Source organism: Antennarius striatus, chromosome 11, assembly GCF_040054535.1.
Source record: "Antennarius striatus isolate MH-2024 chromosome 11, ASM4005453v1, whole genome shotgun sequence".
Taxonomy (NCBI): Eukaryota; Metazoa; Chordata; class Actinopteri; order Lophiiformes; family Antennariidae; genus Antennarius; species Antennarius striatus.
In genome coordinates, this window is record NC_090786.1 from 2,992,501 (window position 1) to 3,009,450 (window position 16,950).

The 16,950-nt window shown below is 44.8% G+C and overlaps 1 protein-coding gene across 4 annotated transcripts in view; it reads right to left on the reverse strand.

Annotated features, from left to right (window-relative positions):
- smap1 (small ArfGAP 1) overlaps positions 1-16,950 on the reverse strand; it is a 44,383-nt gene that overhangs the window by 23,515 nt on the left and 3,918 nt on the right. For 3 of the 4 annotated variants that reach the window (XM_068327371.1, XM_068327369.1, XM_068327368.1), the window contains exons 2-6: positions 14,133-14,266; positions 12,742-12,827; positions 10,976-11,051; positions 5,550-5,618; positions 4,233-4,298 (exon numbers count right to left, since the gene is read on the reverse strand). In XM_068327371.1, coding sequence (XP_068183472.1) covers positions 4,233-4,298; positions 5,550-5,618; positions 10,976-11,051; positions 12,742-12,827; positions 14,133-14,266 — 431 coding nt within the window. The remainder of the gene's footprint in view (positions 1-4,232; positions 4,299-5,549; positions 5,619-10,975; positions 11,052-12,741; positions 12,828-14,132; positions 14,267-16,950) is intronic. The other variant, XM_068327370.1, reaches the window with a different exon arrangement.

Genomic DNA, 16,950 nt, shown 5'->3' on the forward strand with positions numbered 1-16,950 from the left:
AACTGGCAGAGGGAATTTTTTATCAGCGGTGGGGGGGTTTATAGGGGGAAGCGTGAGGGCGGGGGGCAGCGCCATCCTGACAGGAGGAATTATTGCTGCTCTACTTTTATTTATCAGCTTCAACTCGGCAGAAAACATCATCTTTTTTTCTGGTCCGGCATACATTTTGAATGACAGGTCAAAGGTCACACCTGTGTGAGAATCCCATTTAAAAGCTGATCCAGTAAATAAACTTCAGAAAGCCACGACTTTTGAGACCAGATCTTATTCTTTCCCACGTGTTGGCGGATGGATACAACATCAGCGAGACCGGATCTCCTTGTTTCTCATTGGTGGAGTATTTGTTCCATTTCTAAACAAGTAATCTCGCTCATTATCAGTTCCTTAATGTGTTTAAAGACAGTTTAAAGGAAGACAACACACTTAGCTTCTTAGCATCACCAGAACTCATTTGCATCCGTACGAACCACCTGTTGAATCATCCAATCAGGTGCGATCAGCGTCTTTCCCCTCCTAATTTGTTTTAAACTCCACCGACACACAAGCCCTAAAAACTTCACTCTTGGACTGAAATCCTACGAAGCTTCCACCACACACACACACACACACACACACACACACACACATACACACACACACACACACACACACACACACACACACTCTACTGCCAGCCTCCAATCAGTGCTGTCGTTTAATTAACATCCACTGGAGGAGAAGACAAAGTTGATCTTTGACAACCCCAATCAGGCTGAATAGACACGGTTCGTTTGAATACAATAGAAAAACCGCGTCTACTTGTTATTCCGGAGCGCCTGTCTTTCGGCATTCACATCAACACCTGGATTCAGCTTCATCCAAATTATCTCCAGCTTTTGCCTAAAGTGGTCTTCCTTATACTTCAATTTAAAATCAGACAGTGGGCAGTGAGTTTCGTAGATCTACTTAAGATTTCATTTAAATGCTCAACATATCCCAGACTTCCTCCGTCAATTCGTGGACTCTCCGCCCGCCTGGCCCCTTGGGTGAAAACAGATTCGAGCGGATTTGAAAATGACCAGAAACACGGAAAAATTTGCAAAAAATATCACCAACCAGAACTAGAGGTGGAAGAGGTAGCCATCATCCTGAGAAAGTTCAAGAAATTGAAGATGTGAGCGTCATTATTATTGGTTTCCTTCAATGGGCGTCTCTAATTCCTCACTTCTGAGGTGTGTCCTTAATCGGTTTGTCCTTGTTAGGTGGGGGCTGGTCGATCAATCGATGATCGAATCCCAATCCGGATCGAACACTACCCGCCGTGCAGAAAAGAGCATCAATGATGAACTCAAGGTGTTTCTGCTCAACGATGAACAAACTCAAGAGTTAGGCGAGGATTCAGGATCGGCTCTGTGGACCACCAGGACCACGAAGGACAATCGCTGACCTCAAAGAACCCAAGAGAGAACTTCCCAGTTTCCACTGTCGTCTCCAGTCTCATGTATCTGCGTGGGGGTAGTGGAACGTCCCGTCAGGCTGTAACGAAAACAACCGATGATGTCGGCGCCATCTCAGATTTAATTTAGGGCGCTATTGATCCCAGGCAGTAATCTTATATCGCGGTCTGGCCTCTGATGGGACGCTTCACACCCTTCGCTTGTTAGGACGAATAAAGGCTGCCTGTAAACCGATCATCAGACTGTAGTGACATCACTGACAGCCGCTTTAAATGTCAAAGGAGGACAAAAAACGTATGCTGTGCTAAATGTTGGACAGGAAAACAGCTTCAAAACTTGCAGCCAATCGGATCAGTGGAGTAAAAACATTCTGTTGGACCGAAAACCAATGACTAAAGCCGCCCTGGTGGACCACGACATTTATTCTTCAGGCTCTTTGCTGTTACTGCACTTATCAATACTTCCATGTTCGGGGGAAACACACACACACAAACACACACACACACACACATACAAACACACACACACACATAATGTTTAATCAGCACAATCAGAGCATTCTGCTGAATTAGAGGGCTGATCAGACCTCCTCAGAGTTCCTCATAGGTCTTCAGACTCCCTCATAGGGCCTCAAACCTTTTTGGACCTCCTCAGAATTCTTGAGACATCTTAAGACCTCCTCAAACTTCCTCAGACCTCCTCAAACTTCCTCAGACCTCCTCAGATGTCTTCAGACCTCCTCAGACCTCCTCAGATTACCTCACACCTCCTCACACCTCCATCTGTTGAACCGGTCCAGTAGCTGCCTTCACAGGATGAGACGCTCCTTCTTCTCTTTGCATTTCAATGCAATCCAAGAAAAAAAGGAAGAAGAGCTGCTGTTTGTGTAAATCTGTCTGAAGGCCAACGGAAATGAAACCAAAGGAGATAAAATATTTCTGTTGATTAAAACTCAGACCGGATCCCTCCTCTTCCTCCTCTTCCTCCTCCTCCTCAGATATCAACTCTGTTTTATACAAATGCTAATACAGGAGCGGTTAGCCTGCGTTGATGCGGTATGTATTTGCTTAAGAGATGGAGGGGGAGGCACACTGCAAACTGAAGGGTGAAATGGGGTTGGGGGGGGCGGAGGGGGTGTGTGAAGAATAGAGTGGGTGACAGACAAGGGAGTCCGAAGAAAGACAGAAGACAGAAAAACATGGCTGTCAGCATGTTTCCTGCTCCACGCCAGATTAACCAGCTTTCAGCGTGTCAGCATACACTCAGACTAACAAGTCTCACACACACACACACACACACACACACACACACCGCAAATGTCCTCAAATATCTCCTTGACACAGGAGCTCATCGGCAGCAGGAGCTCCACTGATAAGAAGAAAAGGATATGAATGACGTCATGTAGACACACACACACACACACACGCACACACGCACACACACACACACAAATGAAAAATATCTGCAGGTCAGCTTTGTCTCATTTGGTTTCTCTTCCGTCTCTCGTGCAGGAAGTAGCAGAAGCCCCTCCCACCTGTTGGTCACATGACCAGAAGAGAAAAAGAGGACAGGACCCCGCTAAGAGTGAAGGACGTGGGTTGTCGTCATCGCTCTCTTTTCTCTTGACCAGACCTGGCAAATCTAAACAGAAGATGAAGTCTAATTTTTAAACACCTAAATTGAAGAGAGGAATTATGTTTTGTGTCAAATCTGTAACTAGATTTCCTAAAATTCATTTAAAAATTGATTTTTTTAACATCTATTGCACCTTTATCTTATTTTAACTTCCAAATTTCCAAACGCCCAGCGGAAAGGTCGGCGCTTTCTCTTACAGGAGGCGCTGACTTTCCATTTCACTGGTTAATTATAAAGCGTTAGCTCACATTAGCCGTCGCTAATGGAGGCTCGTTCTGGTCCAAACTGAAACCTGTTGGTTCTGAGGTCGGAGCGTTCGACCAGCTGGCGCCCATCGCCCGCCCTCTGGACGACGTCTGATGGGAGAACATCAGCCGGGACCCAGCGTCAGAGAAGAGTGTGAACCGAGACACGAAAAATACCGATGATAAACGTTTCCCGGAGACATCCCATCAACGCCATGGCAACAGATAGGAAGAATTTATCAGACTCAAGGAGATATTAACCCATGGATGTTGGTGGATATAAAATAAAATCTGCTTTTCTTTATAGACCAAATTGTGCAGGAAAAGATGGGTGAAAACTTCTAATATAAATTTAATAAAATGTGAATAAATTATAATAATAATCAATAAAGTTTAGACGCAACAGTACATTTCACTCTGGGTGGGTCTGGGTAGGGGGAAACGCACACACACTCCGCTCAGAGCCACATTATTTCCTTATTTCCATAGAAATCTAGTGAATCCACTCACCATGACCCAGAAAAACACACACACACACACACACACACACACTCCATCGCTCCCTTTTCACAGATGGACGCTCACACCGTATAGATATGCATGAACACATACTAGAACGAGGCCATGCATACACACACACACACACACACACACACACTCGATGAACTCCCACACACACACACTCACACACACTCCTCTCGCTGACCTCTGCTCCGCTTCACTAATTGCTCCTCATTGGACTGTCAGATGGAGCCGCGATTGCGTTCCAGTCTAAACACATTAGCTGTTGATTTTAACGTTTCATTTGAACACCGATCGTGTCGTCGCTCTCTGGTGGAGAGTTTGAACAGTTCAACAAACTTCCTTTTTTATTTTATCCCTTAATAATAATAATAATAATAATAATCCCGTTTACCTTTGTGTTATTGCGTCTTTCCACTTTCTCCCCATCTTTCTCCTTCTTCTTGTCGTCTTTTTTCTTCTGCGATGGAGAAAAAACAAAAACAAGAAAAAGATGCGTGAGCCTTTCCGTAATGACGGGAAACACACCCGTTAATGACGCCGCCGCTTCATGCGCACAGTCAAAATCACGCATCTGTGGGCTCCCGACAGAATCGCTTGCAGCTGATCAACATCCATCACGGTTATAACGGATGCTCCAGTCCTGCCAAACCGTAATTAGGATATAATACTGCTTAAGCATGCAGAAAGATGCCACTCTTTTTCATTAAAGCTCTGTTTGACAACCGGCGTAAAAATATTACGCAGGAGGCCCGATGGTGAGAATCCAGCCGCAACTCGTTGGAAGGGTTGGGGAAGCAATAAGATTCCGTTTCCTTTAATTTGATTTTAATGCACTCGCAATGCTGCTTTAATGCGCAGACATTATTAGCACGCAGAGAGTTGATGTCGTCTTTTCAGGTTAATGGTCCTCTCTTGCTTTGCTGTATGTAAATGAGGCTGTCGCTGAAGCGAGCCACCGAGAAGAAAGAAAAAACAAAACAAAACACAATCATCAATATTTGGGTTTGAAATCAGATGTGCTGAATGTGGCCCTCCACATCATTTTATGTGGCCCATGACAGCATAAAAGGTCAGAGTGTCTAAAAATAAATAGGTCAAAAGTGTGCTTTGACCAAAACTACATTTCCCACAATGCAGTAATTAAAACCATTTTAACATCAACAAAAACTTTGTGAACAAAGTTAACGTCCTAAATTGTGCTTGATGTTATTTTTCTTTATTGATTGATAGTTTGATCCTTGATTGATGGAGTTCTGTGGGTTTAATAACCTGACAAATTAAAGGGATTCACTTCATAACAGAGATTACAGCAGGTAGATTACAGATGTTCAATTTCCTGAATTAAGAGTATAAAGATTAAATGACAGATTTAGTATAAAAGGATCAAACACAACCCATCAGATTTAACAATCCTCCTCAGAACGACACAAAGGCTCTAGTCACACTCGTATCTGAGCCAGAAAGCAGCACTTGAACGCACCACGAAGCCTCCAGGCGACACCTAACAGGTAGAATCTGGTAGAATCTGACAGGTAATAACTCTCCGTCTCAGCAGGAGGTGGAGGATCGCTGTTCAGACGTTTCCTCACCACTTAAAATCGTTTCATTCCGGCTGAAATTATCTGTGTTTGCCTTCATAACGCGCTGCGAGATGACATTACAGCATAAATGTTACTGTTCAGTTCAGAGACAGAACAGTAACACCCACCTCATGTCTGCTCCTGTCGGCCTGAGAGGACTGGGAGGCGGAGGTGGGGGCGCCTTCAGACGACTTCTCCTGGAAAACAGACAGGATTAGAGCGATGGAGGAGGAGGAGGGAAACAGCAGGACCTGACAGAGCATCACAGGGATCAAGCGGCACAGAGGGAAGCTGCGACCTGCGAGGTGGACGGAGAGCAGTCGTCACTTTAACTCCATCTTTCAGCAGCAGTGAAGCACGGATCGGGGGCTTTATTATTATTCAAACTGGACCATGTGACCAGTAAAACCATTAACCACCCGAACCCAACATGACGCATTATATTAGAGCTCCACGGAGTTCCCCAAGGCTCCGATCTCGATCCGTTTGTCTTTACCCAAAGCCATGAGAAGATCCTGCATAAATTAGGATCTTTTCGATTCTCCCAGGACGTTTAAAACCGCATTCACGTGTTAACTTGTTTTTTTGACAATCTGAGAATGACGTGCAAAGAGTTGCAGAAAAACAATAACACCTGCTGCTAAGTTATATTTAGATATTAAACGCGATATCAGGAAGCAGGCTTTTAAAAATGAGATTTTTCTTCGCTGCTTTTTCACACACAAGCGAACTCAAAAAAAAAGAAAAAAAGAACTTTAGGGTTTTTTAGCTTCACCGCCTCCTTTCAGGTTCTAACTTTGAATATTTGGCGTTCTTGTGTTGGGTTTCATCGGGAGAAATCAATTCAAGCAAGTTTTCTTCTTCATTTTTTTTTTTTTTTTTTTGCTAAAGTCAGGCTTATGCACAAAACCGTTCTTCAGTAAAGTGATTCCATCAAAAATCAGAAGCGATCCGATTCGTATTAAAAAAACAAAATCCCTCCAGCGCAGAGCTTGTTAAATCCTTCCTGCCTGGGAGGAGACGGTCGGGTTTGCAGATTTAACCGAACCCTTCCGGTGCTTCGTTGGACTTCTTTTTATCACTTCATTGTTTATTCTTTGCCATCTGGCGACTCCACGCTTTCCCTCCACGCATCACGACTTCAGCCGCCTCCCACCAGGTTTGTGCCTCGTCTGCGAACACTGACGCTTCCCACAACAGCTGAACGAATTACCCCCCCCCCCCCCCCAAAAAAGTAATTAGAACCTTAAAAAAAATGACAAACAAGTATAGAATGAAAGTCATACACATAGAAATAATCAACACTTCACTAACAGGATTTCCAACACGTAAATAATAACTACATCTGAAAAACATAATAAATTCAACAGCTTGGATAATAATCTTGATTTGACTCCATTCTCTCTATTTATGTTAACTTCCATATAAGTTAATTCATTTTTATATAAATATAAGTTAATTTATGTTATATTTATGTAAAACAATGTTTATGTTTACACTGTTTACACCAGGGGTGTCGAACTCATCTTCACCGAGGGCCACATCAGCATAATGTCTGTCCTCAAAGTAACTAATAAATGTGACTAAATGTAACTCAATATAATTTAAATGAATGTAACTCCTCCTTAATGTTAAATAACTTTGAATTTATTACTTATTCAAGTTACAAACATTACAGTTACACAGAAAAAATATTTGTTCCTCTGTTCTAACATAAATGCTTTTAGTTTCTCAGGTTATTAAACCCACAGAACTCCATCAATCAAGGATCAAACTATCAATCAATAAAGAAAAATAACATCCAAACACAAGTTAGGACGTTAACTTTGTTCACAACGTTGTTGTCAAAGTTAAAATGGGCTTAAATACTGCATTGTGGGAAATGTAGTTTTTGGTCAAAGCACCCTTTTGACCTATTTATTTTTAGACACTCTTGACCTTTAATGCTCTCATGGGCCACATGAAGTGATGTGGAGGGCCACATTTGGCCCCCGGGCCTTGAGTTTGGACACATGTGGTTTACACTCTTCAAACCAACACACTTCAATTTCCCCCTCGGGACAAATAAAGTTTTTTGAGTTGAATTGAATCTTGATTTTACAAAAGAATTAAACATTTTGTGGATTTTTTTTTCTTTTAACATTTACTTGTGGCGCGAATTCTATGTCTTTATTTTGACTTTACATTTTCTTTCATTCACTCTAATCGTCAATATTTGTGCTCGTCTTCTCTGCTGCATCACGAGCATCAATAATAACCACGATCATTTGTCCTCTGCAGCTACAGGAGGTGTTTGGTTACTCCATTACTTCTGTCTTTGTCGGTCGCTCAGAGGAGATCTTTTAATGCGACTGCTGATAAAAACAAACCCCAGCCTGACTGAATTCATAGAAACATGCATCACTGACATCCAGCCGCCTCCTTCCTGCTTCTTAAACCACCTCCTCCGGGTCCAAATAAACGGGCAGAACAGACGCCTGTTTTTTTTTCTCCGTTTCCACCTCCTCCCTCCTCAAACGTTCAAGGCATCAAACCAGCGTTTGCTCTCTCGCACGTCGGCAGAGCCGAGAATCCACATCCAATAGTTCTTCTGTTGACGCGCTCGGCTTTTATTTCCTCTCACAACTTCCTGGTCGTCAGACTTTGATGCGCGCCGGGTGTCGACGCAGCAATAAACAGGCTGAGATGGGCTGATAAAGAGAACGGCGGCCTGTGGGGGGGGATGGATGAGGATGAGGAGCGCGGGGGGAGAGGAAGCAATCACCTTTAGCCGTTCTGTGTAACCATGTAACCTTGAGCTGTTTGTGTGAGGCATCATGGGAGTTTGTGTAGGTCCTTTGAGTGCGACGTGACTCATCCCGACCCCTCGACCCTTTCAGAAGCTAAGCTAATCCGCGATGCTAGCAGCCCTGAGATGCGAGGACATGTGTGACTGCTTTTGCTAACCCATCTTAGCAGTGGCGATGCTAACACGTTGACGGCACGCTCGCAAACTGCATCCATTTAGTTTTAAAGTGTTAGCATTAGCAGCGTTTAGCGCTACCGCCTCGCAACAAGAAGGTTCTGGGTTTGTTTGTGTTTCATGTGGCTCAGCGATTACCTGGCGTCTCATCTGGGGTGTACCCCACCTCCCGCCCAGAGCCAGATGTGCGAGAAAAGCGGGAAAAATAGATAGAGGCACAGAAGTGAGTTTTTTTTGTTACAACACTTCTTGTTCTGAAAATTAATGCTAATATCAGTTGTTTTTGTTTGTTTTTTAACAGTTTAACAGTCAGTTTACAGCAACACATCCTTCACTTTTCAGTTCCATTAAATCTGCCAGGGAGCCATCTGTCCTCCTCGCTAAACGAGGCAAACAAAATCAAGCGCACCTCCCCCCTCGAAGATTTTTACGTCGCCTCGTCAGAAAACGATGTCGGTGGACGTTAATAGGCCGTCACAGCCAGTTGTGCTAACAGCAGAGGGGACGTCCCTCCGACTAGTTTAAACAAGTCCGCATCATCTTCAGGTTCATTCATTCATCTTCAAACCCGCTTCTTCACGCCGTAGCGTGTCGCGGGTCGCTGGGGCCAATCAGAGCCGACTAGGGGAGTGAGGCAGGGTACACTCCGGGCATGGCGCCGGTCGCACCATTTCAAGTGTTTCTTGTAAGGATCCGTTCACAAAAACGGCTCCAGATTGAGACCCGTCCCGACAAGAGGAGCCACGATGTCAAGAATCCAGATTAAACACTTTGTTAGCATCCATCCAAACGTAGCGTCCACCGCGTTATCGAGATCTCTACTCGACACAAACATCCTCCAAACGCACCAGGGAAACGGGACGGCAGTTCATTTTCATGAGTCCTCAACAAACAAAAGTCTCACATTCTATCACACACAAACACACTTCAGCTCAAGGTCACCGTCGCTCGTACTCTCCTCTCCTGCCTCCATCTGCACGAAACGGCTTAAAGTGATAATGAGTTGTTTTTTAATAATTGATTTGCATATAAAAGCCGAGCTGTCTGTGTGGGTGGCAGAAACAGATCCTAGATCACAGTCTGGCTGCTGGCGACGCTTCAGAGAAAGACGGAGAGAATGCAGCGAGAGACGGGAGGTGAGAGGGGAGGAAAGAAAGAAGAAGACAAAAGGAGAAACAGAACGGAGAAAAGGAAAAATGACGGGAAGGAGAAGAGACGGCGAGAACGACGGGAAGGAGAAGAGACGCGACGCAAAAACGTCTCCAAGAAAGGTTTGAATTGTCTGATTGAGAGTTTTTATAATTTCCCCTGCCGAGTCTTTTCTGCGTTCCTTCTTTTCAGGTTGCATCTTTGCAAGGTGAACTTTCTGAGAGGACACATTTTCCACACTTTAAAATATTTCAAAGTTGTTTTCAATGCTTGCGACTGAATATCTTTTATTTTTCCACCCTTAATGACAACTGTGGTCAGCACATTTAGACAGCCGGAGCTCATTTACGCTCAATATTTGAACAGCTTTAGAAATAAAAATAATAACAGGAGGCTCTCGGATGAAGGTCGCTGTAGTTACCGATGCTCTCCCAAAAGATTTTTAATTCTTTTTTTATTTATTTATTGTATGGTAGCACAATTTTTAATAACTTTTATCAATTGGACTTTTTATTATAAGTGTTCGATGATGTAACTTTGCTTTTTTTATTGCATCGTAAGGCAGAAAAAAAAATTTGATTTTCACGATGCATTCACTTGAAATGGGAATTTTCAGCGTGCTCAGTTTGATCTTTAACAATCATTACAGTTATCATTTGACCATCATGGTATCGAATCCCCCACATATTAACTCAAGTCAGGCAACTTATTCGCCCCCATCTTTTAATTACTTACACTGAAGCAGAAATGTCACGACGGGGGTCAGAGGTTGGGTTACAGTCCACTTCATTAGTTCCCCGTGTGAGTAGGGGAGGGGAAATTAATCAAACTGGGGTGGGGTGGGTGGGTGTTGAGGTGAAAGTAATTAAAATATCATCAGGAGGAGGTCTGGGTGGTCGAACGGGTCGAACGCGGAACTTCAAGCCGATGAAGACGAAGAGTAAATATATTTCAGCCGATTCTGTCAAACACAGGCAGCAAAAGCATCGACATTCAAAAAGCACTTCTCTAATACCTCTGTAAACAAGACACCCGCCCACACACACACACCTACACACTCCCGTCACACACACACACACACACACACACGCTGATAAAGAGCTGAATCAGAAGATAATGCTGTTTTTTCGAAAAGGTTATGCGACACCTCCCGGTAAGGGAGACAAAAGCGCCGTGTCGTTGGGGCAGCGAACGCATCCGAGAGACATTTCAATACCTTTCCAAACAATTAATGCTGAGACAGCTTTGCTGGTGCTTCTGGATTAAAGAGGAGAGAAAAACCCTAATGAGTGACGCTGGAAGATAACAACCGGGCTCCTGGCACAACTACAGGTGTAGGAAAAGGTGTTAGCGTGTTAGCGCTCGCGTTTCGCTGTCAGTCCAGGAGAGAAGACGGGCTAGCTTCACCTTTAGCATTTAGCTTTCCAACAAAAGAACACTCACCGGAGCTGCAGACAGCGCCTCCTTGTTGTAGTACCTCTTCCTCTCGTACTTGTCCCGGATGAACACTTCCACCGCTCTGAAGGCCGCGGTTAAGGACCGAAACACTGCATGTGAATTTGTAATGATTAGATTACAGGAGGTGTAAAAGTTGTGCTGAATTCATGAAAACACCTTTAAAATTCTCAACATGTGATTGACTCCCGCTGATGTTGTGATGGGAAAAACAGTTGTTTTATATCCTTGCTCTGATGTCATCGCTGGAGCGATGGATCTGTTAACGTAACTCCACCTTCGCCGCCGAACACACACCACCGCCACGCAAAAGGCACGACCCCTGCGCTAACCCCAGCTCTCTTATCTCCCATTTCCAGCAGCGACTCTTCTTCTCGGATTGAGTGATCGGCTTCTGGAGATTGAGGAACGATGTTCCGCCCGCCCTGAACGCAACCTCCAGATCGGCTGGAAGAGGCAGGCCGCCGCAGCTGCATCCCAAACGCGACGCTTATTTACGACCGCTGACGACGAGGCGACACTTAACAGCACTGCAGAAGTGTGTGTATGTGTGTGTGTGTGTGTGTGGAGGGTGGAAGTAGATAAAGGTGAGGCGGTTGCCATGGTGCTAAAGCACAAGGCGATATAAAGGAGGAGGATCGGATGCAACCGCTTTAACAAGCCGTTGGCTAACAAACGGCTAACACTTCCTAGCTAGGATTAACCTTTAAAGAAGCATCGACGCACAAAGCTAACAATGCTAACTGTTAGCTTCTTCATTTTGCACAGCATTCCCGCTTTAAAGTAAGATAAACGTCTACCAAACGTTAATTCTAGCTCGACTTAGCTTCCTGCCTGAACCAAAGCTAATCTGCTAGCGTTGGGCTGTTTTCTCTTTAAGATAACAATCCATCGGGAAGAGATTTTACCGATCTGTCAAATTTAAGCCGACACACACCTGAGTCCCCCCCCCCGCCCACTCCCCCCGGGTGTGACGTCACAAGATGAGTCTCCAGAGAAGCTACGGCGATTTCTTCACGACGCCTCCAGGGTTCATTAGGACTTAAAGAGTGGAAATGAAAGGGTTAAATACGACATTGGGTCCCTGTTGGGGGGGGGGGGGTCGACCTGCTGCTTGTCATTTCCATACATACGACCGGTAAACGGGCCCAGAGCGGCGCTCAGCAGCATTCAGGCGGCGGCTCCTCTAATCCCGGGTGTGTTATCTGCTGTTTTCAGCTCTCGGCGCCGCTGTCAGAGCGACTAATGGACTTCAAAAGAGTGAAGAATGATGACCACCCGCACAAACGGGCCTGCCAGATACAAGATAGGGTATTAGAGCGCCGAAAGACACAGATTTATTTCCGTCGGCTGCTGGAAATATGAACATATGCTGCCGCGTTCGCCACGCAGATGCTTTTCCTCCTGCGTCGCAGGAAAGGCCAAACTGGAACCTGGCCGGACGCGAACGCCGACAGACGTCGTTTAAATGTGTGGAGAGACGGCGACGAAGACGGATGTCGCTCGCCGTGACGCGCCGCTGCTGGGATTTTACGGTTTTAGCTCACAAAGACGCTCCTGGAACGAGGGATTCCAGGAACCTGTGGGCTGCAGGAAGGTTAGACGGCGGAGAACCGCCGTTACATCACGTCAGGTCGACACGCGTGTGACGTGATCACACGGATAGATTCAGGTCACTTATAGTTATTGTGAGTCATCACTACAGGGAGGTAATCAATGAGACGTGATTGGAACGCGGCCCGTCAGGAGGATACTGGTCTGTCTGAGGCCGCCTGAAGCTCTCTGGGAGGTGGGCTTCATACAGCTGTCGGGCCCGGCTGTTCCCCATGTCCACCATACTCTGTTGGGGGGGGGGGGTAGAGTAGAGGAGAGGAGGGAGGAAGGAAGGAAGGGAAGGAAGGGGGGAAGGAAGGGGGGGAGGGAAGGAAGGAAGGAAGGAAGGAAGGAAGGAGGGAAGGAGGGAAGGAAGGAAGGAAACAAGAAAGGAAACAAGAAAGGAAACAAGGAAACAAGGAAGGAAGGAAGGAAGGAAGGATTAAAGAAAGGAAGGAGGGAAGGAAGGAAGGAAACAAGAAAGGATGCAAGGAAGGAAGGAAGGAAGGAAGGAAGGAAGGAAGGAAGGAAGGAAGGAAGGAAGGAGGGAAGGAGGGAAGGAAGGAAGGAAACAAGAAAGGAAACAAGAAAGGAAACAAGGAAACAAGGAAGGAAGGAAGGAAGGATTAAAGAAAGGAAGGAGGGAAGGAAGGAAGGAAACAAGAAAGGATGCAAGGAAGGAAGGAAGGAAGGAAGGAAGGAAGAAAGGAAGGAAGGAAGAAAGGAAGGAAGGGGAGAGGAAACAAGAAAGGAGAAGGAAGGAAGGAAACAAGAAAGGAAACAAGGAAACAAGGAAGGAAGGAAGGAAGGAAGGATTAAAGAAAGGAAGGAAGGAAGGAAGGAAGGAAGGAAGGAAGGAAGGAAGGAAGGAAGGAAGGAAGGAAGGAAGGAAGGAAGGAAGGAAGGAAGGAAGGAAGGAAGGAAGGGAACAAAGCAGTTGGTCATTTAAGAACATGTAAAACACAAACAGTTCTTTCATTCACCTCATTTGCATTCAAGTCAACTTTCTCTCCACACACACACACACACACACACACACACACACACACACACACACACACACACACACACACACACACACACACACACACACACACACACCGGGTGAAAGACACTGGCCGTATGCGTCAGGGCTAAATTAAGAGGAGGCTGATAAATGGGGTGATGATAGGAGAAGTGGAGGAGATGGAGTCGGAATAATCAGCCATCCAGAATTAATTAGTCATTGAAAAGCGTGATTAACATTCAGAATGAGACTCGTTCTACTCACACTCAGCTGATGGATAGAAACACACACACCTTCACCTCCACACACACACACACACACACACACTGAACCACGGGGTGATTAAAAACATCACCGGCACACTCAGGTGAGTCTCAGACACAAACACTCGGCAATTACCGTGATTTATTGTGTGTAATTGAATCAATGCGACATGCTAGTTACCCACAAAACACACCTATACACTGATTAATTACTGCATGGAGTTGGTGTGTGTTGTCAAGCGTGTGTGTGTGTGTGTGTGTGTGTGTGTGTGTGTGTGTGTACCTGGATCTGCTCGGGTGTCCACTGGTCCAGGTTGACCGATTTGACCCTGGAGATGTGGACGCCCAGGTTGCGGTGGATGCCGGCGCAGCGGATGCACATGAACACGCCGAGGTTCCAGGAGGCCCATCGGGGACCTGGAAGCCAGAGGAAGAGAAAACGGCGCTTTGAAGCTTTCAAGCGGCGCCCCTGCAGATCCTCACGCGAACGCGGCGTTATCAGGAGAAACGCCGCAAAGCAGATTCAATCCCAACCGTTTTGAGTAGATTAAGATTAATTTAAACCCCTGGGGACCGGTCCAGACCTTTAAGCCCCCGCTAGCAAAAAAAAAAAAAAAAAAGATCTCTTCATCCTTCATCCCAAGAACGGATTCTGAGCCCCATCCTCTGGGAAAAGTTTACAGAAGGATCAGCAACTCCAACGTTAGAGGGAATTTAACTTGATTTTAAAGGAGAGATCGCATTTCGAAAACAATTGCTGAATTTATTCTGGATTATTATTATCTTATAAATAACTTCCTAACTTGTGTTTAATTCCAATTTTGAGTTCGCAGTGTGCATGTGTGTGTTTTTTTTTGTTTTGTTTTTTTACATTTTAATCGTCTTAAATTAATATAAAAATGAATTAGTATACATGTCTCATCTGTTTTTGTGATTCTAGTCAAAATGAACATCACCAGCTGTTAGCATCCGCTCACATCTGTGTGTGTTTTACTGTTTGAATCATATTTTTCGGACGAGTGATTCTGCTTGACGCGCAGATGATTTAATATTCTACGTCTTAAAGAGATTTATTGTGTTCAAACTTGGTGACCCCCCCCCCCCTGGAATCTATTTATTTTCCACCTTTACTTAATGCCGTGCAAAGATTAAAAATAAATACATCCCATCCATTCAAGCTCCAAAGTCCCAGATGAGACGTTTAAGTGACTGACGGAGGAAAGAGCGTCGGAATGCAAACGCATCACAAGCGTCAGCGAACGAGACGATAAAATCCAGACGGCACAAACTTTAAAAAAAAAAGCTTCACTTTGGGTGAAACTGTGTCGTTTCAAAAACACGCTCAGCTTAAGACTTATCCTAAGTGCTCAGAATTCCGAAACCCTGTCGATGCATCGTGATGGATTCAGGTTCGGGTCAGGAAACAAAAAGGAAAACATTTGTAATTTAAAGTTTGAGATTAAGTTAGCAGGATTATAAAATCCAAGTATTTAGTTTCATTTAGTGATTAATAGCTCTAATGAGCGCCCTCGTCTCCCGACAGGCAGTGAACACCACTTGGAGTTTGATAGCCTGGTTTTAAAGAGCTTTAATTAACTCAAGGGTTATTTTCTTTTTTTAAATCCCATCAAACCCATTCTCAAAAAATCAGAATTAGAACAAGAAAAGAAAAAAAAAGACGAGAAGGAAGGACGGAAATCTTAAAGTCCAACTGATATTTTTTATGTCATAATATTCTGACCCTTCCTTGATTAATTTAATTAGAGTTTAGTCTTCCTTCCTGATTCAAGAACAAACTTAAGATTTGCATCTAAAACTATCAGACATGTTTTTAAAAAAAAAAAACGCTTTCAAACAATAACGCGCACTAATAGTAGCATAATTAGCTCGCGAGCGCCAACGGAGCAGATGGTCTCCCGCCAAAAATGCAACATCTGCTTTTGTCCGCCTGCTTACCCATGATGCATTTATGTTGGCGCGGCGCAGCTACGTGTTGCACTTCCTGCTTTGGAACGTGTTTGAAGATAACAAGGTTCCCATAGAAACACTGGATTCTGCTCCGGTTGGAGCGCCAGTGCTAATGCGGCGATGCTAATGCGGCGATGCTAATGCGGCGATGTTAATGCGCTGGACGGCCTACAGGAGCATTAAGGCGGGATTGACTGAGCGTTAAGCCCGAATCAAGCAGCTCATCCACCGTAAGCCGGACTGTGTGGATCAGACTCCGCCCGGCTCTCAGATGACCACGCTACACAAAACAAACGCACACACAGCCGTCTGATCGGTGCACGTTCACACGCGTGTGAAGCAGGCAGGAAATCTATTTAGCGCGGCTAAGCTAAGCTACAACCTTTCACCGTGATTGGCACGTCTCACCAGTTCAACCGTCCAATCACGTCTCACATCTTTTCAAACAGGTGTGAGCCAAAAGATGCACTTTTTTTTTTTGTGGATGCTAACCATTAGCGACAGAAATTCTTTTACACACACACACACACACACATTTCGAAACAGGTAAATTCTGGTGCAGATTAGCGTGGATTAGCACCACACGCATTCATTTTTTACCTACAAGTGTAGAAAACAAACACACCCAGACGTTCATCCCAACAGAGGGAGATGCCCCGAAGCCTCCATGTGGGGGGTGGGGGGTCAGCAGAGCATGAAATTAAACCCCAGTCGCTGACCTGAGGGCAGTGGGGGACGGTCACCACCAGAACCAGGTGAGGCGATGCCCCCCCCACTCCATATCCACCCCCCACCCACCCGTGGATCAATCTCTTTAATCCTGCAGAACGCACGCCGACGGGCGTCTGGGACAGGAAGACGGGAACAATCCTTTAAAAGATAAAGTTTGAGGCTTTATTGTTGTTTATTGTTCACTTGAATTACTTTAATACTCGTAGTTTTCATTTATCAACTACGTTATAATTGAAACAAATATTATGAATAATCGGAATACGAGTGACGTCAACAAAAAAAGGATGATTCCACAATAACGCGTCATGTTAGGCTGATGTTAAATAAAAATGATAAATACTGAATCAAAACATTTAAATGTGTGAATTTTTTTTAAACAAAAAAAATTGCAATTTATTGGA